The following is a 20,394-nucleotide window of genomic DNA, read 5'->3' on the forward strand; positions in this document are numbered from 1 at the left end:
TTCACTGCATCCCTCGGGTCGACTGGACAGGGGCTGTCCCCCCGAGCCGCCTGGCCCCGCCCCCGCGGCCCCGCCCCCGCGCGGCGCCCAGTCCCCCGGCTCGCGGGGGCCCGCCCCGCCCCCTGCCCGCCCCTCCCACCAACCCTCGGGCGAACCCGGCTGCGGGCGTCCAGTTGCTGCCCGGAGCTGCGGAGGTCGACTGCTCGCCCGGCTAGGCCCGATCTCCCTCACACGTAAGCGCTCTGCCCCGCCATGGAGCCGGCCCCCGACGCCGAGGAGGCGCGCACGGTGCGCGAGGCGCTGGGCCGCTACGAGGCGGCGCTGGAGGGCGCGGTGCGCGCGCTGCACGAGGACATGCAGGGGCTGCAGCGCGGCGTGGAGCAGCGCGTGGCCGAGGCGCTGCACCTGGCCGGACCGCTGGCGCGCACGGTGACCGAGCTGCAGCGCGACAACCAGCGGCTGCAGGCGCAGCTCGAGCGCTTGACGCGCCAGGTGGAGGCGCTGGGCTTGACGACCGGGCTGGCCCCCGCGCCCGGCACGCCCAGCCCTCCGCCCGCGCCTGGCGTCCCGGACCGCGCGCCCCGTCTGGGCACCGCGCGCTTTGCCAGCCACGCCACCTTCTCGCTGTCCGGCCGAGGCCAGGTGAGCCTCGGGGAGCGCCGGCGCCTGTGCGCGTGCGCCAGGGGAGGAGGGCTCCGCGACCCCCGCCGCGCCTATAGGTCCCGAGTGCGTGCGCCTGCGGGACTGGGCGCTGCCCTGCCACCCGCCGCTGCGACTCCGTCGTGGGGGTCCGGCCACCATCCTGCGAAGCACCGGCTTAGTCTACCCGCTGCACCTGTCTTGGGCCCCCTCCCTTCTTTGCAGCCGGGCCCTGTTCGCCCCGAGTTCTGTCCCTCTCTCTCTGCTGTCCCGTGGCACTAAGGGCTTGGGCGCTGTTTAACACCGCCCGGGGCCCGGCCGGCGTGTTGGGGTGGTCAGCAACCCACCCCACCCCCCACTCCCACACCTCCATTGACGCGCCCCCTGCGATGCCGCTTCACTGAGGCCTGACGGTTCAGGTTATTGATTAACCCAGATTGAGAACTCAAGCCCGGGTGTGTGTTGGGGGCAGGAGGACGCCGTCTGCTGGGGCGCAGCCGGGGCAGCGGCGTTTGGGAACTCGCAGGGGGTAAATCCTTACCTTGAAGGGAGAGACGGGGTGGCGGTGGGGGCCAGGGGGAACCAGTCGTGAGCAGTCTAGATTTCCGGGGTCAATGACCGGCCAGAGGCCCACACGGCGTGGGTGTGGGGCGGAGGTCTCTCCCCTGAGCCTGGGGCCTCCTGGAGCGGCGGGTAAGAAGGTTCCCGTGGTGTGTGCAGTGGCCCTTAGGTGGGATTTCCCACCCTGCCAGGCGTGTGCTCCGGGGCTGGGGTGCCAGGGTCTGGGTAGTGTGCACCTGCAGTCCCTCCTTGGTTCAATCCATCACACCTTCAGATCTCTTGTGTGGGTTGGGCTGCACCTCCAGGGGCCAGGAGGAGGGGGATCAGATTAGCCCCTGCCCCTGGAGGTCCCAGCCAGGGTGGGCGATGGCCCCAGACTGAGCAGTACCGACATCGCGGGCAGCCAGAGCAGATGTTCTGCTCCAAACACGATTGTCCCGTCCCGGTGGGTGTCTCAGGCTGGCTTTGTGCTGGAGGCCAAGGACCTGCTGCTGCTCGTGCAGGGGGCGGTGTGTGGGGCTGTGCCTGCCGCCTCAGAGAGGCTGGAAGGACTCACCGGCTGGAGAGGAGCCTGGTGGGTATGAGAGCAGAGGGAGGAGTTGTGGAGGCCCCTGGATGCTGGGCCGGGGAGTTGGGCTCTGCCTTGGGGGGCTGGGGTGAGAGGTTCTTAAACATGCTGGTGGCAGAGCTCCTGGGTGTCCCGGTGCTCCGTGTGAAGTGGCTAGAAATGGATACACTTAATTCTGTCCTATAAGCATGACCACTGTTTGGCCATGGTATAAGATCACCACTGTGAGCTCACACGTACCTAATAAACTGTCATCGGCTGCTTCTGAGATTTTATTTTAACACACATTTGCTACTTGTCTGCTCGTGGAAGCAGCTGTCCAAGTTTTCGAAAAATGCTTTCAGAGTCATGTAAATAGGTACATGAATTCACGCAAATATGTGAGAGGAATCTCTCCAGTCATCTAAGTTTTCTCAGTGGGGAATTAGTCACGTGGGGCGGGCTAGTCCTCTTGGCCATGGAGCTGGTGGGCGCGGGGCACCGGGCAGGGGAGGGACAGGGTCCTCCTTGTATCCAGCAAGGTCCCTCATGGATGGATGGCAGGTTGGAGGGTGGCTGGAGACAGGATAACTTAAATGTGGTGGGCCAAGGAGAGGACAGCCAGAGCTTGGGGAGCCCTGCTGGGGGACTCCTGAGTCACACATCTGGTGGAGATGCTGGGTTCCATTTGGGTTGTGCTGAGGGTGTGAGGCTGTGGGACATCCAGGCGAAGGTGTCCCAGAGCAGGCGGAGTCACAGATCCAGTCGAGGCCGGAGGTCAGGGGGACATCGGGGCAGAACTGGTGGTTGAAGCCCTAGAATGGGTGAGGTCTTCAGGGCAGCCATGCAGAAGGAGAGGGTGAGGCCAGAGCCCTGGGCAGAGTCCAGGGAGCTGCCAGGGGGCTGGGAGGCCCTGGAAAGCCCATTCTTAGACATGGAGAGAGGGAAGTCCTTCTGGAAGAAGAGGTTGGGGGTCAGCAGGGATGCTGCCCCTCGTTGAGGGATGAGGATGGAGACACAGTTGAGGAGTAGGTTCTGGACTTCAAAAAAGCCTGAAAGGGGCTTCCCTGGTGGCGCAGTGGTTGAGAGTCTGCCTGCTGATGCAGGGGACACGGGTTCGTGCCCCGGTCCGGGAGGATCCCACATGCCGCGGAGCGGCTGGGCCCGTGAGCCATGGCTGCTGAGCCTGCGCGTCCGGAACCTGTTCTCTTGCAACGGGAGAGGCCACAACAGTGAGAGGCCCGCGTACCGCAAAAAAAAAAAAAAAAAAAAAAAAGCGAAGGGAGGTGGAACAGCCAGCAGAGTTGAGCGCTGCGGGTAGAGGATGGTCGAGGCCTCCAGTGGGATCAGAGGCTCCCTGGGCCCGAGGCAGCTTCTCCCTGCCCTACCAGAGGCGCTGCTCCCCACTTCTCTTGCAGCCCACCTCTCTCTCGCCCACCCGGGCTCCGAGCCAGTTTCTGGCAGGGAGGGTGCTGTGCAGAGTCATCCACACGTGCTTGTTCATGGGCTGTTACTGGCAGCTTGTGAGCGGACACTTGGTCGTGAACAAGGAATCGGGGCTCCAGGGTGAGACTGGAAAGTGTCAGCTGGGCGCCGGGGCTGTCTGGCCTCTCATACTCCCATATTCCCACGTGTGTGTTGCCGGGGGTCGGAGGGGTGCAGGGTGGTCTGGGTAGGAGGGTCTCATCCGCGCACGAGAGCCAGTGGTGGCAGTCGTCAGGCAGTGCAGAGGCCGGTGTTCCACTGCCCCTCTGTAACAGACAATGAAATGTAGAGACCCTTGGTTGAGACCCTTTTGCTTCCTGTGGTTTCAAACCAGGGACTGCAGGGGTGGGAGGTGGGTCATATTCAGCATATACTTATGCCCTGAACTCAATGCAGGGTTGATCTAGTAATCCAATTCTGAGTGCACAAACCTTGACCTTGCTAGGTAGTGAGTAGCCAGGGAGGCTCTGGGAGGAGGGAGAGGGCAGGGCAGTAGGGTGGGAATAATCAGGAGGACTTCCTGTAGGAAGCCTGAGACCCTGCAGCAAATAGGAGCTGCTTTGGGCACTTTTGCTGTGAGGCCTTAGGGACATCTCCCAGCTGGACCTCAGTCTCCTTGCATCCAAGGGGGACTGGCCCATCCCTGTTTGGCCCCTGTGCCGAGTGGGCTGCGTAGTTATAACAGTGACATCAACCCGATCGGTTCGTAAGAGTGTCCACGGAGCCACGGCTGTGGTCCGGCTAGTGGAGGGTAGCCTGAGGCCAGGCCTGGCCCAGGAGGCTGTGCCAGGGTTGGTCCCTGGAAATGTCCTCAGCTGAGCTGGAGCCACCGGGTCCCCACGTGAGACAGCCAGGAGCAGCATCGAGGTCCAGCGTGAAAGAAACCAGACTTGCCTTATCTGCCTTCCTTTCCCAGACACACTGTGTGATAAGAGAGTTAAATGCTTTGGGTAGAAGTTTGAATTGAGTCTTTAAAACTGTGGTGTGAGAGAGGAGGACGGAGCAGCCGTGTTAGGGGCTCAGGATGGGGGTTCTGGCGGCTTGTGGGCTGTGCTAGGCATGCAGATGTGCTCCCCTGCCCAGGCGCATGAGCCCACGTGGGGTCAGGCAGCCCCAAGAGTGCCTGAACTATTATTCCTGGCCTTACAACAGTGTTTAAACACTTCCCCAGGGAGAGGGTCCCTGAAATAAGACTCAGCACCCCCCGCCTCTCCCCCGAACATTCCCAGGCCTGGGCTTCCTCACAGGCAGCCTCCCCCTTCTTCAAACAAAGCCCAGATCTTGGGAGTGCGAGAGCCAGCTCCCCAGGACCCGTCTCATCCCCAGGGCTCTCCAGTGACTTCTACTCTGACCCCAGCACACAGAACCCACCCCCTTCCCTTCCCTGTGGCTGAATCAGGCTGCCCCCACCAAAGGAAGACCACTGGGGGAGCATGCATGCTGGGGGCCCTGTGGGTGGGCTCAGGGACTCAGATCCTGCTGGAGCACTTACCCCGCTCTCCCCCTCCCCTCCCCCTCCAGGGCCCGGCCTCACAAATTTGTCTTGAGTTGTCTTTCGTGCTCCTGGAAAGCATGAGCACTTTGTGGATAGAGCCCTGGGTTGGGGTAGGAGACCCAAACCTTGACTCTGCCACTGCCTTTGGTCACGGGGTGAGGTTAGGGATGACCCCCACCCACCAGGCTCCTATGAGGGGCTGGAGGGGGATCTCTGGATGGGTTGAACGAGCAGTGGGTCCCAGTCTCGGGGATGGCGTAGTGAGGGGAGTCCGGCCTGCCGGCATGAGTCAGTCCCATCCCCTTTCCCTCCTGCTTTGCTGGAGACCCCTTGGCAGGAATCCAGCTGGTCCAGGACCTTCTTCCTGCCTGATTGTGGCGTCTGGTCCCCCTGGGGCATCATGGGGTGGGTACGGGGCCTGCAATGTGCGGGGGCTAGGCGTCTGCGGCGGGGGGGGGGGGCTGCCCAGAGAGACCCACATTCCTGGGAAAATGGTTTCACCAGTGGCCGGGCCCTCCAGACCTCCGCCTAGACCTGCAGAACCTGTTGGACCAGAGTAGAGTGGGCGGGCAGGACGTGAAGCCCCCAGAGCTGAGCGCCCTGGTGACGGGTAGGGGCTGGGTTCAGGATGGACTGGCTGTTTCTCCTCCCTCTGCCGAGCTGGCTTCAGGTTAGGCTCTAGGGGTGCCCTCTCCACTCTGAGGTGTCAGGAGTTGCCCCCTCTTCTCCAGTGTTCCCACGAGTGGGGCCGACCTGTCCCGCTCCATCCTCCTGAATTGGAAGTTGGAGGAGTCACCTCCCCTCCAAGCCCAGGCTCGCCCCAGGCTCGAGTCCTGTCCTCTCCCACTTCCCCAGGGTCCCCACTGCACAGAGGGTCCCATCACCCGGCTGGAGCCTTTCTCGCAGCCTATAAACATTGTTCTACCTCATCCAGAGCCCCTCCCCCCGCCCCTCATGGCTGCAGGTTCCGTGTCTCCATCTCTCCCTGAGGCTGTCTCCTGCACCCACCCCCACCTCTGATTCAGCTCCTGAACTGTCACCAAGAACCTCTTTTTTTTGCTAAACCCAAAGGACCTTTTTAGATCTCGTCTTGACCTTCTTTTTCTTGACCTGAGGCTACCTTTGGAGCCGCTGACACGCCAGCCTTCTCGACACACTTCCACCTGCCTTTCTCCACGTTCTTCTGGTTTTCTTCCTCCCCCCTCTGGCCGCTGCTTCTTATTCTCTTCTGCAGGTGCCTCTTCTGCCCCCAGGTGTGGTGCCCATCGCAGGCCCCATCGGCCCCGAGCCTGCTCTTCCTCTGCTGTGCTCCAGATGTGAGACGCCTGTTTCTCCATCATTTGTGCATCCTTCCTCTTAAACTTCAGACTCAAATATCCAGCTGCCTCCTGACCTCAACCCCCTGATGCCCCAAGGACACCTTACACTCACCATGTCCCAAACTGAAGTTCTTATTTTCCCACCGATCCCCCCCCACCGCCATAGTCAAGTCAGCTGGGCCCAAAGCCCAGGCTTGAAAGAGGTGTGACTCCCCCATCACTCCATATCCACTTACTCTCCCCAAGCCTTTGAGTCCTTTTTCACTGCCCCATCTCTCCTCCCCAGGTCCCCATGTGGGACTAGTGAGGTGACTGGCCATCTGGTCGACCCCTTCCATGGCACTATGTCACTGGCTTCTGAAGGATGGTCCTAAAACACAGCTGACAACCTTCAGTTCCTTCTTGTCCAAGGAGTCAAGTCCACGTTCTCCAGGCTGGCACCTTGGGCTGCATGGTGCTTCTCCAGCCACCAGATCAGAATGCTTTGTGCCTTGTTGTCTATCTGCTTTGGCAGATACTGGTCGCTTCCACTCCTGGTCCCACCTAGCTTACTCTAGACTGGCTCTCAGCTACCCCTGCCTCTGGGAGGCCCTTCCTGGCCCACGGGGCTGGATGAAGTCTGTCTTAGGCACACACCCTCATGCTGGCTTGATATCATCTGCTCACAGCCCTGGCTCCCCCACCAGACTGATCCCCCCCCCATGGCGGGGTGGACACCTCTTGCACTGGTTGCAGTGATAGCTGAGCCGTCGGGGGCCAAGGATGGGCCTTTGTCATTCTGGGAACCTGGTAGACAAGGGTGCTAGGTAGTCTGGAGTCGTCTAAGGAGAGGTACGGCCACCTCTCAAGCCACTCATCGTGGGCTCTTAGTAGAGCCCCGGATCGGGGTCTGCCTGTGTTCTCCTCTTGCAGGGCAGACCCTACCAGCCTCACAGATGCTCTGAGCCCTCCAGCCTTCCTCACTGTGACCAGGGCAGAGCCAAGGTTGAGGACAACATCCCTCCTGGCCACACATCTCAGCTGTTTCTCACTGTGTAACCTGGACTGCACACATCCCTCTCTCAGCCCTCAGGTCCCATCTGTAAAATGGGTGTGGTGGCATCTTCCTGGGGGGACAGAAGCAAGTTGGTCTAAGTGGCATGCCCAGAAAAAGGACCTGACGCTTGGCAAGGCTTTGCATAACCTACTCCCTCATCTCCAACAGGGAAACCGACCCAGAGGGGGCACGACCTGACCTGGGTCACCTGGTGGCTGGCGGCACAGCCAGGATGCCAGGTTGCCTGCTGGCTCTTGGTCTTGGCTCTCTCTCTGCATGACACCCCCCACTGCTGTAGCCCAGAGGAGATGGAGGGGCCCCATGGAGCCAATCAGGCCTCTGTGCTCTGGACATCCAGGCAAATCTTGTGACCCTGCAGCGTGAGGGCTCCTGGGCCCATTGTTGGCCCGGAAGGACCTTATGTCGCTGGGTTTGGGCTGCTCCCACACAGGCAGCCCCCGGGACGAGCAAGGGCCAGGCTCTCCGGACCCTAGGCATCTGGTCCAGCCTGGGGGAAGGGGTAGGGCGCCTTGCACACGCTTTCAGAACTCCCAGTCTTGACATTTGTCCCTAGCATTTTGGGGGTCTGGGATGAGCCCCGTGGAGGTGTTTGCCTCCAGGATCCTGGGGGCTCAACTTGTGAGACTGAGTCCTGTGTGACCTTGGCCCATCACTGTACCTTCCTGGGGCTGTCTCTCTCAAAATTGACTGTTGTTTGCCCTGTCAGAACCAGGGGGGTCACAGGGGGTGCGGGCAGCTGGCCCCGGCTGACTAGGCCTCGGTGGTGTTTGTCTCTCTGTAGAGCATGGATCACCATGACGAGGCCGGAGAGTCGGAGATGAGAAGGACCTCAGACTCGTGCATCGTCGAGAACGGGCACCAGCCTGGGGCAGGTAGGGCTGACGGCAGAGGAGAGCGGGCTGGGTAGCTTTGGGGTCAGGGCCTTGGCCATGCCTCTGGGCCAGGCCACCCCTTGTCAGGGATGGAGGACTTGAGCCTAAACCCCAGCAGGTGGGGAGGCTGCCAGGAGAGCAGCCTCATTCAGTGTGAAGTAGAACTGTGTAAACACAGAAGAAAATGAGAGATCTCATAAGGTGGTGAGCTTCCCTGTTTCTGGAGGAATGCAAGCAGGGGCTGAGGAATTATCCAAGCACTGAACAGGGTAGAAAGTGGACTGATAGGCGACTATTTATTGAACTGTCTATGAGGGAAAGTTGGAGCAGACGCCAGCTCTGGTTGGAGCAGCGAGACGTCCGCAGCAGGGGGAGGTCAGGGAGGCTGGAGTGGTCAGGGAGGCCTTCCTGGAGGAGGTGGGAGGAAGGTTCACAGAGACTGGAGTCCTCCTGGGAGGGTCTGAGGCCCCTGTGGATGCCACGACTGACACCCCCAACCCTGCTGGTCCCATGTTCCAGGTCCAGGTGATGGACCCCCTGAGACCACCCAAACTGTCCCGGCACCAGAACCCCCCAAGCCTCGCCCTGCGAGCCTCTCCTTGCGGCTGCCTCACCAGCCAGTCACGGCTATCACGCGAGTCTCCGAGAGGTTCTCTGGGGAGACGTCAGCCGCAGCTCTCTCGCCCACGTCTGCCGCCGTCCTGGGGGGCCTCAGCCCCAGCGAGGCCACCACACCCTGGACTCCCAGTCCCACTGGTAGGAGCAGGAGGGCATGGCCTCAAACTGGGAGGGAGGGCAGGGGCTGGGGGCAGTTGGCAAGAGACTCAGGAAACCTGGGCAAGCCCCAGCCCCCCTCTGCTGTCACTGCGACCCCCTTCCCTAGCTCATCTGCTCCATCAAATGGGGCTCATCTTTCCCGGCTCCTCCCCCCAGAGATGCTGTAAAGTGGCCTCGTCCCCCACGGGAGGCGACTGTGGCTTTTACTGCAGGTCGAGGCTGTGGTTAGAAGGTGGCCTCTTACCCTGCACACTTTGGCGTGGTCCCCGGGGCCTGTCTTGGGCCTGGGGTCAGGCCTCAGTGGTGTGTCCTGGGGTTGGGCTGTGTGGGTTTCCAGAATGAGGGCTCGGGAACAAAGTGTTTGCTGGATACGTAGCACAAGAGGCCCTGGGCTCTGTGCTCTCAAAAGCGGGGCTGGGGGCGGGGGACACTTTAAAAGGCCTCTTTTATGTCATTGCTGTATGTTCCCAGCATCCTTTCTCCTCAACTGTTGGCCAAGGCAGGGCCAGCTTAGCCCAGGGGTCCTGCCCCTGCCCTGAGTGACGCTGGGTAAACGGCACAGGGCCAGGTCAGAGGAAGGGAGGCTGGCAGTGGTGACCCGCTGAGAGGCCAGGGTTTGTTACTTCTCTCCCTTGCTTTGTCCCGAAGAGAAGAATTCTTCTCTCCCACGGTCTTTATCCAGCTCTGGCTACGGGGCAGTGACGGCCAGCAGGAACAACGGCAGGTGAGTCGGGGCCCCAGTCCCCGGTGGGGGGAGGTCAGCCCTCCCCAGGCAGCGTCTGGACTTTGCCTTGAACTCGGGCTGCCCGGGCCCCTGCAGGGAGCTCCCATGCTGACCCAGGATGAGGCACCCTCCTGGGCTTGGTTCCAAGGGAGAGCAGCGTCAATGGGTGGGGTTTGAGCAGAGGACATGAGGCCGCGGGGCTAGGTGGAGGGTTTTGTTTGGAGAATATATATATATATAGGGCCTCGGGCTGGTTTCTCTTAGGACCCTTGAAAGGAAGTCTGTGCAAAGATTGGAGGGGGTGTCTCAGTCCCCACAGGAGGATGGAGCGTGGGGCGATCTCCCACTTTCCTCTCCACCCATCCTGCTTTCCGCCCGCGGCTGAGGACGTCTCTAGGCTGGGGCAGGTCTGCTGCCTCCTGGCCTGTGGTTGTCCCCATGCTCCCCCAGGCCCACCGGATTGTGATCGGAGCTGGGGATAGAGGCTAGCTTGGCTTTTGTCCCCCCTTTCAGTAATAAAAGGAGAATTGTGGCTTTCTGGAAAACTGTTGCAGGGGAGAAACAAAGGGGGTCTTTTTCGTGGTGGTGAGGAGGGGGCCTGGTCCTGGTGAGGCCGGTTCTGCGTACACCTCCCGCGAGGAGGATGCCCCCACCCCCACCCCGCTCAGCCCAGGCACGGACACCTGCGAGGGGTGACGATGCTCAGAGAGGGGCCCGCTGCCGGCCAGGCCTGCCTCGGACAGCAGCTCAATTTGGAAAAGCTGCAGAACCGGTTGGGGACTAGAGCAAGTGGTGCTTCCTCCCTGCCTGTAGCCTGGTTGCTGCCTCATTCTACACTCAGTGGGGTGGGGGGCCCGGGGCCCAGGTGAGCTAGTGATGGGCGGGTCTGTGTTCCTGACTCCGTGGTTCTCTCCTCAGCCCACCTCTGGTGACGCCACCCGAGTCTCTCCCATCCCCGCAGCCGCCAGCCACGACCCAGGCCCATCGGCAGGGGGAGCGTCGCCGGGAGCTGGTGAGGTCGCAGACGCTGCCCCGCACCTCGGGGGCGCAGGCCCGGAAGGCGTTGTTTGAGAAATGGGAGCAGGATACAGCTGGCAAGTACGGATGCTCTCACCCCCCGCCCCCCAGACCAGTCTGGGCCCCCAGAGTAGGCCTGGGCCCAGACCAGGGTCAGGCAGGCACAGCGCGCAAAGCCGGCCCTGTCCTGTTCCCCAGGGGGCAGTTCCCCAAGATGTGACCTCTTGGGCAAGACACAAGGTCAGGGCCAGCTACAGAGCAGGCTGAGGGATAGGTGGCCCCAGCTGTGGGGAGGAGAGGAGCGGGCAGGAGGCCAGGTAAGGCCTGGGGAGAGCCTAGGCCCCCTTCCCCCGGTCCTGGAGGGGCCCCGGCTGCCCTCACACCCACATTCCTTACCCAACTGGAGAAGTTGGTTTCAGGGCGTGACTGGAGAGGCCAGAGGGCAGTCACTGGGATGCCCAGCAGTAGCTGGAGGTGACACAGCGAGACCAGCCCCCTATCACGCCCCACCCCCGCTCCCAGATGGGACCCACCTCTGCACACATTTATCCAGCGCTCCTGTCCGCTGGGGGTATTGATGCCTGTTGCTTGTGGGGTGCGGCCCAGGCATATTTGATGATGACCACCCCCAGTCCCGCTCCCAAGGCTCTGACTCTAGTGAGTCAGAAGGGACACCCAGGAAGTGTCCCGCTGACCCAGACAACCTGTTCTTGGCCATTAAGGAGTGTCCTCGGGGCCCAGAGGAAGAAACCGTTGCTCCAGGCTAGGAAAGAGGGCGGCCCCAGAGGGAGGCTCAGAGGAGGGGTGGGATGAAAGGAAGCGGCACGGGCCGTGTGGCCTCAGGTCCTCTGCCCCAGGATTGCCCATGTGGGAAGTAAACAGGGGACCTGGAGGCTGGAAGGGATCTGGTTGGGCCAGACTCCATCAAGGGAGGCTGTGCCCTGGGATGGGGGGCTCATGCCTGGACGTGGGTGTAGGGCTGGGAGGGTTGCCTGCTACCTGGGTGAGCAGGTGCGGCACGTTCTCGGAGTAGATGGCAGCCGAGGGGCAGCCCCCCAGCCCCCCAGCAGGCCTGCCCTCTCTCTGCAGGGGGAAGGGCGAGACCCCAGCCCCCCAGCAGGCCTGCCCTCTCTCTGCAGGGGGAAGGGCGAGACCCCAGCCCCCCAGCAGGCCTGCCCTCTCTCTGCAGGGGGAAGGGCGAGACCCCAGCCCCCCAGCAGGCCTGCCCTCTCTCTGCAGGAGGAAGGGCGAGACCCCAGCCCCCCAGCAGGCCTGCCCTCTCTCTGCAGGGGGAAGGGTGAGACCCCAGCCCCCCAGCAGGCCTGCCCTCTCTCTGCAGGGGGAAGGGCAGCCTCCCAGCCCCCCAGCAGGCCTGGCCTCTCTCTGCAGGGGGAAGGGCGAGACCCCAGCCCCCCAGCAGGCCTGCCCTCTCTCTGCAGGGGGAAGGGCAGCCCCCAGCCCCCCAGCAGGCCTGCCCTCTCTCTGCAGGGGGAAGGGCAGCCCCCAGCCCCCCAGCAGGCCTGCCCTCTCTCTGCAGGGGGAAGGGCGAGACCCGGGCGAAGCTGAAGCGCTCGCAGAGCTTCGGCGTGGCCAGCGCCAGCAGCATCAAGCAGATCCTGCTCGAGTGGTGCCGCAACAAGACGCTCGGCTACCAGGTGAGCCCGGCCCGGCCGCCGGGACCCCGGCAGAGGCGGGAGTGGGCGCCACCCCCCCGCTCGTGTTCCCCTGGCCGGGACGGGAGCCCCAGTCTGGGGCGGAGGGGTAGGAGCTGGAGAATCTGTACCCTCCCGATCGGTCCCCAGCCGCTGCAGGTGGAGTCCAGCAGGCACGGCTTGTTGCTGAGCTGGGGGGATGGTGGGCCTGGGGAGGGGCTGGGAGGACCTGCTTGTGGGGTCGAATCAGGTGGAGGAGCTGAGGCCGGCGCTGTGCTCCCCCTTACCTCCCTGCGTTGGCCTCGCAGCACGTGGACCTGCAGAACTTCTCCTCCAGCTGGAGCGACGGGATGGCCTTCTGCGCCCTGGTGCACTCCTTCTTCCCCGATGCCTTCGACTACAATGCCCTGAGCCCCGCGCAGCGGCGGCAGAACTTCGAGCTGGCCTTCACCATGGCCGAGTAAGTATGGCGGGTCCCCTGGCTGCCAGCCCCTCCCAGTCCCCAAGCCCGAGTTCTGCCCTGCATCCGGCACAGGGGCCGGCAGGACGGGGGCAGCTGTCCGCAGACCTGAGAGCCTTGAGGCCACCCAGTCTGTCGCCTCCCGTACAGATGGAGAGACTATGGCCGGGAAGGGGGGATTTTCCCCGGGCCCCCCGGCACTCAGTAGTAGAGCCAGGCTCTCTCCTCTTCTCGTGCACCCGCCCTCTTGGCTGGTACCCGGCCTCTGGTGTGCGGTCTACCAGGCCAGCCACAGACAAGGTGCAAGGGGCAGTGGGACAGGGTCCGCCGGAGCACTGAGCCTGTCCTCTCCAGGCTGGTGAGAGAGACAGTTGCTTGGGATCAGCAGGAAACTGAATATCTGCCTGGGGGACATTTCAGACTCCTCCAGTAGGTACACTTTGCTTCCCTAAATGTCGTAAAAGCGTTTGATAGGAAATTGCCTACCTTCTTAAGACCTGCTCATAGGGAGAAGATTGGGTGAGGGGTGATTCTGGGTTCAGGAGGTGCTCGGGGAGCTTGGCATTTGGTCATAGGCTGAGGGCTACCCCCCGTGCCTCAGGGGAGTGTCAAAGAGTGCTCTGGTGAAGGTGCCTTCAAACCGAGTAGGTAGGAGGGTTTAACAAAGGGCTTCCTTGCAAACGTGTGGGCAGGAGTAAGCGATGAGCCAGGCGCCGTGGGGTACCCTCGGGCTGGGGAGAACAGCTGTGCGGAGAGGGCTGGCTGATAGGAGCTGTACTTTGGGGCAGCGGGTGCGACCAGCTCACAGTGACCCGGCAGGAAGGGAGCTGAGGGAGTAAACCCTCTGCCCTCCCCCACCTCCTGCCCTCATGCCAGGGCCTCACGTGGGCTGGACACGGAAGGCAGAGGGCAGGGGAGCTATTGCTGCGGTCCGTCGAGTCCGTGCCCCCGGTCCAGGGCAGGCACGGGGCAGAGATGAGGGTGTTGAGGGCTGCCTGTTGCTGGGCTTTGTGGAGTTAGGGGGAGGAAGGTCAGAGGGCAGGAGGACCTCCCCAGAGCTGAGTTTCCTGGAGGGAACATTTTTCGTTCTCTCCTGGCCGCCCACCTTTGTGCCTGGTGGAGTGAGCCTCTGGCCACCCGTGTGTGCCTGACCCCCCTCGTGTCTTGTCCGCGACCCCGGTGCCCACGTCCGGGAGGTGCTCTCACGTGCTGGTGGAGCTGGAAGAGCCCTCCCTGAAGCCTGGCCTGCCCACCCCCCCCACCCCGAGTCTGTTCCGCCCCACACCTGGCCCCAAGCCCGGCCGGGGAAGGAGTTGGAGCTCACAGGTTACAGCCCCGTGCCCGGGGCTGCGGGTCTCGCTCTAGGGGCAGAACGGAGACCCTGACTTGCTGGCGTGCCGGCGTGGCCCCTGCTGTGTTGTCTCGGGTGACCTGCGTGGCCTCTCGCCCCCGTGGGGTCGTAAGAACTCCTTGTATGCTTTGGGAGCCGTCTCTTCCCTGGCTGTTTAGGATTAGCTGTCGTCCTAATTGCGGAAACAGCTTTGGGCAGAGCGCGTTACACAACCGAATCCAGACGGTGCTGAAGTAGCGCCAAGTGTAACGGCTCGATGCTGAGGAGGGGGCGCCTCCCCAGCTGCCTGGAAGCCCAGAAAGGGTGACTGTGGAAAAGCAGATGGTCAGAGTGTACAGGGCCCGGGCTCCGATGTGGGCACCCAAGACCCCCCCCCCCGCCACCGCTGGGTGAGGCCACGCTTGTCTGACAGTTTTTCTCCATCGAGTCCAGTGGGCCTGGCGGTGCCCGCTCAAGCCCCGGCCGCCTCGGTCACCCTCAGCCCTGGACCAAGCTGGGCTGTGGCAGGGAGAGGGGTGCCCGGGCCCCAGGATGGTGGCCCTGCACCCCAGCTCGCAGGGAACGTAACCTGCCTTGGCGGCCGGAGCCAGAGCTCCGTGGCTGTGCTTTCCCAGCACGAGGTGTGAGCTCAGAGAGCCTCCAGGCTCCAACCAGATGTTTCTTCTACTCCCACATTGGGGTTGGGGCGTGGGAGCCTGCTTCAGGCTGTACCTCCCTCCCACCCAGAGCAAAGGACGTGGTAAAAACGGGGCCCCGCCTTCCTGCCGCCTGAGCCGGCTCCGGCTAGCTGGGGAGGGGAGGGGAGGGGAGGGGAGGGGAGGGGAGGATGGGCTTCGGGCCCCTGAGATGAGTTCTGGCTTATCTGCTGACTCGAGAGAGGGCAGGGAGGGGCGCCCACAGCCGGCCTGAGGGGGAGGAAGGTGCCTCCCCTCCTGAGTCATCCGGGAACTCAGCTCACAGGTACGTGGGGGACAGGGCTGGGAGGGTGGGCCTGCCTGCCCGAGGCCTCCTGGGAGGATGGCAGCTGGGCTCGCCTAGTTTCTTGGACAATAAGCTGGTTAGAACAGCTGGAGAGAAGGCACAGGGACACCTACTCGAGGATACTGGCTACCAGTGTCTTAACAGACTACTCCTTAGTTTTGCCAGCAAAAGCCAAGCAGACACGCGGGGCTGGGGGAAAGCCGTCAAGGGCCACGCAGGCAGCAGAAAGGCAGTTTGCGGTGGGCGGTGTAGGGTGACGGGAGCCTGGGCTCTGATGAAGACATGGCCTTTGGAAAGGAAAAGCAGCCGTGGACAGGGCCCCTGCACATCAGGAAGGAGAAGCTTCCAGACCCTTCGGCGAGCAAGGGGCCTTCAAAGCACAGAGACGCATCTAGAACCTGGGGAGTAAGAGGGGTTTGTGATGCCCCTCCCCCTGATAATTTACCTCCCCCAAGATTCCCCGGGGCCTAATCTGTGTGAGTGATGCGGTGTCGACAACACAGTGAGCTCCCCTCGTCCGACAGGCGTTCGGGGCTTGGAGAGCGGGAGGACCAGCTCCTGTGGCGGGTGGTTCTCCGCCGAGATGGAGGGTGCGGTGTAGGCCCAGGCCGGCCAGTGTAGCTGAGGAGCCCACTTGCCCTGCGGGGAATGTGTCCTACTCTCAGGTTACAGCCCAGCTGAGGGAGCTTCCAGGCTATTTGTAGTGCCCATGTGTCTCTAAAACCAGATAGGAGGCTGTAGTCTGAGCCCTGGCATCCCAGGCTGCATTTAGAGAAGGCTTAGACAAATAAAAATAACCCCTCAGGCACCTCCTCCACCTGCCTGCCTGACAGGCTAGCCCTGGAGTGACGAAGATCACAATAGGATAGTAGTAGGAGAAAATCCTCTGACCCTTTTTTAACCCCAAACAAGGTGGGGCTAATTCATCTAAAATTGGTAGTAGGCAAACGATAGCTCTGGTTCTTGCTGCGCAGCGACATTTGAAATGACCTGTACTTTCTTCTTTGGATGATGATTCCATGCTGTTTGAACTATTTAAAACAAGTTTGTGTTTTCACAAAAGCAGTTTTGTTTTCATTTAAAAGGCAGTTGGGGCCTCTAATATTTTGAGACTGAAATGTTTTTATAAAAGTCAGTGTTCATCATCATTTTCCTTTACTCACATCCTGTCTCAGGAGTTGTGTCCACAGCTTCTAGAAATCTTATCATTACTGTCACGGCTGGTTGGGGTGGGGTGGGGACCAGATGGTTAGGGGCTCAGTCCCCTGGTTTCTGGGGAAGCCAGCACCTTGCCCATAGCTTCCTGTCTGCGGGGTAGAGGGTGATACCAGGGTCAGGCCTTAGCGCCCATCCTGACTGCCACCCTGGGCAGGGGCAGGGATGTCATTAGTGGGAGGGTCAGTGCAGCCTCTAGAATGAAGAAGGGGGGCCAGCCCAAGTTGGACAACACTTGGGACGTGCCAGCAATCCTAGAGAGAAACCAGAACCCGCTCAGAGGAGGGCCCCCAGGTACCCACTGGGGGCACAGCGAAGGAACCAGACATGGTTAGTTTCAGGGAAAGATGGATATTAAGATTCTCTTCCAACACGTGAAGGGCTTTTTTGTGGGGGGAAAAGCAATTAGACTGAGAATAGCCTTGTGAGGCCAATAGGTAGAAAGTACCAGGAGGCAAAATCGAGTAAGAAACGTGAGGGAAAACTTCCTCCTGGCCAGGGCCACCCGCAGAGGGATCGGAACGGTGCTTGGAGGAAATCAGGGCCCCTTCCCTGAACCTGGAGGGGAGCATGGCCGAGGCAGGGCCTTCACCAGGTGGTTGGTGCCTCTGAGGGGGGTGTTTGGAGGGTGGGATTTCAGTTCTCTTCCAAGGCTGAGGTTTAGGGTTCTAACGGTGCCCACGTTTCCTGGGAGACTGAGTACTCAGGCCACTGCTGTCAGTGGTGATACCTGGGCACACACCTGGCATTCTCCATCTGCAGCCCTGGGAGGGTAGGAGGAGCTCTCCCTGCGCTGCAGGTATGGAGAAGGGCATCAGACGCCACCTGATAGCTCAAGGAGGTGAACTCAGGTCCACGGCCTCCCCAGGAACTCAGATTTTCAGTCCTTGACTATCAACAGAGCACCTCTGCGTGCATATCCTCGTCACAGCGTCCACTCCCCTGACACCGAGCCCCGCCCCGGCCCATCCTGGGCAGCCAGGGTGCCCACTTATCGGGCCAGAGCCACTCGCCACCCCACGAAGCCCTCGGCTTCCCTTGCAAGCTGCCCGCTCCAAACCGAGGGGGAGCCCGCCGACGGGATCCAGGACCGGCGTCTCCGTTTCGCCCTGACTTTCGGTTTCTGATAGGAGGTCCAGCGTCAGGCCAGCACCACAGGATGGGCCCCGTGCTGAGATTACAGTGCTTGTCTTTGGAGCACGCAGGCCCAGGAGCCGGCAGGGACTGGTAGAAAGTGCTTGGGGTACAAGGCACCACCTCCCAACAAGAACAAGCCCACCAGGAGGGGGAGCGAGCGGAGGTCGGGGGCTGACTTTCCACCGAGAAGATGGCACGGAAGGGTGAAGCTATGGGCAGAGTCGGGATCTGAACCCAGCTCTTTAGAGTTCCAGTTCAGGCCTCTCTTCCCGGATGACCCACTCTGCTGCTTGGAGCGAACCATGATAATACAGACAGCAACAGTGACCATTCCTAACGTTTACTGAGCTCTTCTGATGAGCCAGACACCGTTCCTGCTGGTTGTGTGATGAGCTCATGGATCCTCCCACCTCCCCGTGAAGTGGCTGTTATCCAGTCGGGGAAACTGAGGCCCTGAGAAGTTAAGTGTCGTCCTCAAATCATATCGCTAGGAAGGATACAGCTGGGATGTGAACAGTGTCACTCATGGACTTATGGATATGGGGGCAAAAAGACCGGAGACCTTGGAACCACAAGAGTGCACACAGCTGTTGAAGCTGATTGGACCGACTGCAGTTGCTTTGGGCCTTTTGGGTTCGGCCTGATGACGCGTCTGGCTCGGCACAGGGCGGGGCTTTGCTGGGCTTGGCGAGGGTCCCTGCTGTTACCTCCCAGGTGGATGCTCGTCTTCCCACCTCCATGAGACCTTGAAGCCGGTACCTTCAGTCCCCCTCCCAGCTGGGAACGGCAGAGGGAAGAGCTGTTTTTGCAGCCCAGTGAAAGGCCCAGTTTCCACACGCATCTATCTACACCAGTGGGCCAGAAGTTAAACCAGTATTTCCCAGAGCATGAGGCGGGCCCAGGGCGAGGTTGAGGGGAGGCTCACAAGATGATTTGAAGCAACTTTTAAAACTTTGAGTTGTTGTGACCCTTGAGTAGATAATAAAATCAATTTAGTGGCTCACGACCAGCATTAAAATAAACCAAACAGAAAAACAAAAAAAGGAGGTGGGGAGAGAAATAAAGACGAAATCTAGAGAAAATATGAGTAGTAGAAAAGGTCAGTATCTTTGTGAAACTTTATTTCCACATAAATGTATGCGCGTGCTGAATGAATCACGATGAAACACCTCTAACTATGGGTTATGGTTAAAAAAAAAGGTGAAAGACACTGTTGTTTGTACGCGGGCCTCTCACTGTTGTGGCCTCTCCCGTTGCGGAGCACAGGCTCCGGACGCGCAGGCTCAGCGGCCATGGCTCACAGGCCCAGCCGCTCCGCGGCATGTGGGATCTTCCCGGACCGGGGCACGAACCCGTGTCCCCTGCATCGGCAGGCGGACCCTCAACCACTGTGCCACCAGGGAAGCCCAAAGACACTGTTTTAGGAAGCATATGGGTGAATTTATTTTTTACTTTATTCATTTTACATTTATAGCCCGTGCTGATTCTCCATATCCTGCTGATACACACTGAATTTTTTTAGTGAAATTTAATTTTGGAGCTAAATTTTTATTAATGAAACTAACCTTTTCGATTAATATAAGTTTGTCTAAATTAATAAAATTGAATTTTTTAGCAGAACTTAATTTAGTGAAACCTTAAAGTGAAGCTGAATTTCACTGAAATTTTAAAGTAAGTCTAGTTATGTAAAAACACGAGTCGTAAGGGCGGTTCCTGGATGTGGGAGTCTGGGAAACACTGCATTAGAGAAAGTAACCGCAAAGGCTCTTCTGGGGTGATGTGAATTCACAGTTGGAGAGCACTTGGGAGCCTCCAGCTCTGGGCCAAGCTCTGTTCTGGGGCTGATGGCTGGGGCCGGCGTTCTGATGCGGCTTCTGTGTTTCAGGAATCTGGCCAACTGTGAGCGCCTCATTGAGGTGGAGGATATGATGGTGATGGGCCGCAAGCCAGACCCCATGTGCGTCTTCACTTACGTCCAGTCTCTGTACAACCACCTGCGTCGCTTTGAGTGAAGCCCCTCGGGGCTGGAGAGCCAAGCCCCGAAGGAGTCGGTGGGGCCGCCTGTGTCCCGGAGTCAGGATGCCCCCCCGAGCAGAGTTGCATTCTGGTGTGAGAGAGCTGTTTGTTCTGTGCCTCGTAACCGCGCTCCCCAACCTGCCCGGCTGCGTTCCTGATGGGAAAGTACCGCTGAGCTGCGTGCACTGACTGCACTGATCACAGCCAGGGGCTCCAAGGAAAAGGAAGTATTCCCAGAGAGAGAGAAATTTGGTGCTAAATAATTACCTTCCTTAAAAATAATAATAATAATAATGCTTGTCTGTAGATTCTGGAAGCCTGAATCAGTGTTCCCTCTGCTGAACTGGATCCATTGGCTTTACAGGGTTGCATTGACTACCAAGTGTTTTTTAATCCAAACACCCAGAGTTTTCTACTTCCTCACACTATTGTAGGTTCCTTTCCTCCCGCGCTCTGGGCCACTGCCAGGAAATATAGAGACGCTTAATCAGCAGCTTGACAAAGAAGACTGAAGTCTTGGGAAGAAACTGTTTAATCACTCCCAGGTCCTGGGCAGCAGCTGACCTGCAAGTCACCTCGGCTCTCTGGGGAAATGGGAGGGCTCTCGCCGGGTCCCAAAGTGGTCCTGTCCTTCCCAGGAGGGCTCCGCACGTGTTTGGCTGAGAATAGGCCCTCGGGAAGTTAACACTTTTAGGGAAGGACGGGCGTTTGGTGCTGCGAGGTGGTTTTTAGTCACAGCTTCTTTTAAGGGATTCGCTGCAGATATTTATAAAAAGTAACTCCATCTGTACCACTGACCGTTTGTACATAAAAAGATGTGTCGCACTTCGCTTGGGATTTGTTATTTCTGTTTGGGAGATGGGGTGCCTGGGAATAAGAGATTTCTCATCCATTTCAAATGAAAATCTGCTTACATCCCGCCCCCCCCCACACTTAACTGTTTCTGTGCCAACATCACCACTCAGAAAGTTCAAAATCACATTTGCTCTTCTTGCGTTTGCCTGTCAGTCACCCGTCTCCGTGTCCTGGAAGGAGCACGGACAGAAAGTCCCCCCTTGCAGTTCTGTCCCCTGGAAGTTGACTGACAGA

General features: G+C 60.2%; 1 protein-coding gene across 2 annotated transcripts; it reads left to right on the forward strand.

Annotated features, from left to right (window-relative positions):
* Positions 1 to 155: 155 nt before the first annotated feature.
* On the forward strand, positions 156 to 20,130 carry SMTNL2 (smoothelin like 2). Of its 2 annotated transcripts, none has more exons than XM_082679721.1 (8): positions 156 to 233; positions 7,885 to 7,975; positions 8,495 to 8,731; positions 9,401 to 9,476; positions 10,395 to 10,574; positions 12,031 to 12,148; positions 12,454 to 12,605; positions 19,175 to 20,130. In XM_082679721.1, the coding sequence occupies exons 2-8, from the start codon at positions 7,888 to 7,890 to the stop codon at positions 19,299 to 19,301; spliced, it is 978 nt and encodes a 325-aa protein (XP_082535847.1). In that variant the 5' UTR covers positions 156 to 233; positions 7,885 to 7,887; the 3' UTR covers positions 19,302 to 20,130. The 2 variants fall into 2 exon arrangements, with proteins under 2 accessions (XP_082535847.1, XP_082535846.1); XM_082679720.1 differs by having other exon boundaries at positions 169 to 642.
* Positions 20,131 to 20,394: the final 264 nt, after the last annotated feature.

Source organism: Grampus griseus (genome assembly GCF_964374135.1).
Source record: "Grampus griseus genome assembly, chromosome: 20".
NCBI lineage: Eukaryota > Metazoa > Chordata > Mammalia > Artiodactyla > Delphinidae > Grampus > Grampus griseus.

What these genes read in the sequence shown, in the direction of transcription:
- SMTNL2 (XM_082679720.1), top strand. Translation starts at nt 253, where the DNA reads ATGGAGCCGGCCCCCGACGCCGAGGAGGCGCGCACGGTGCGCGAGGCG. An exon ending in CGGGCACCAGCCTGGGGCAG is followed by an intron (nt 7,976 to 8,494) that starts GTAGGGCTGACG and finishes CCCATGTTCCAG; the next exon opens with GTCCAGGTGATGGACCCCCT. An exon ending in CTGGACTCCCAGTCCCACTG is followed by an intron (nt 8,732 to 9,400) that starts GTAGGAGCAGGA and finishes TTTGTCCCGAAG; the next exon opens with AGAAGAATTCTTCTCTCCCA.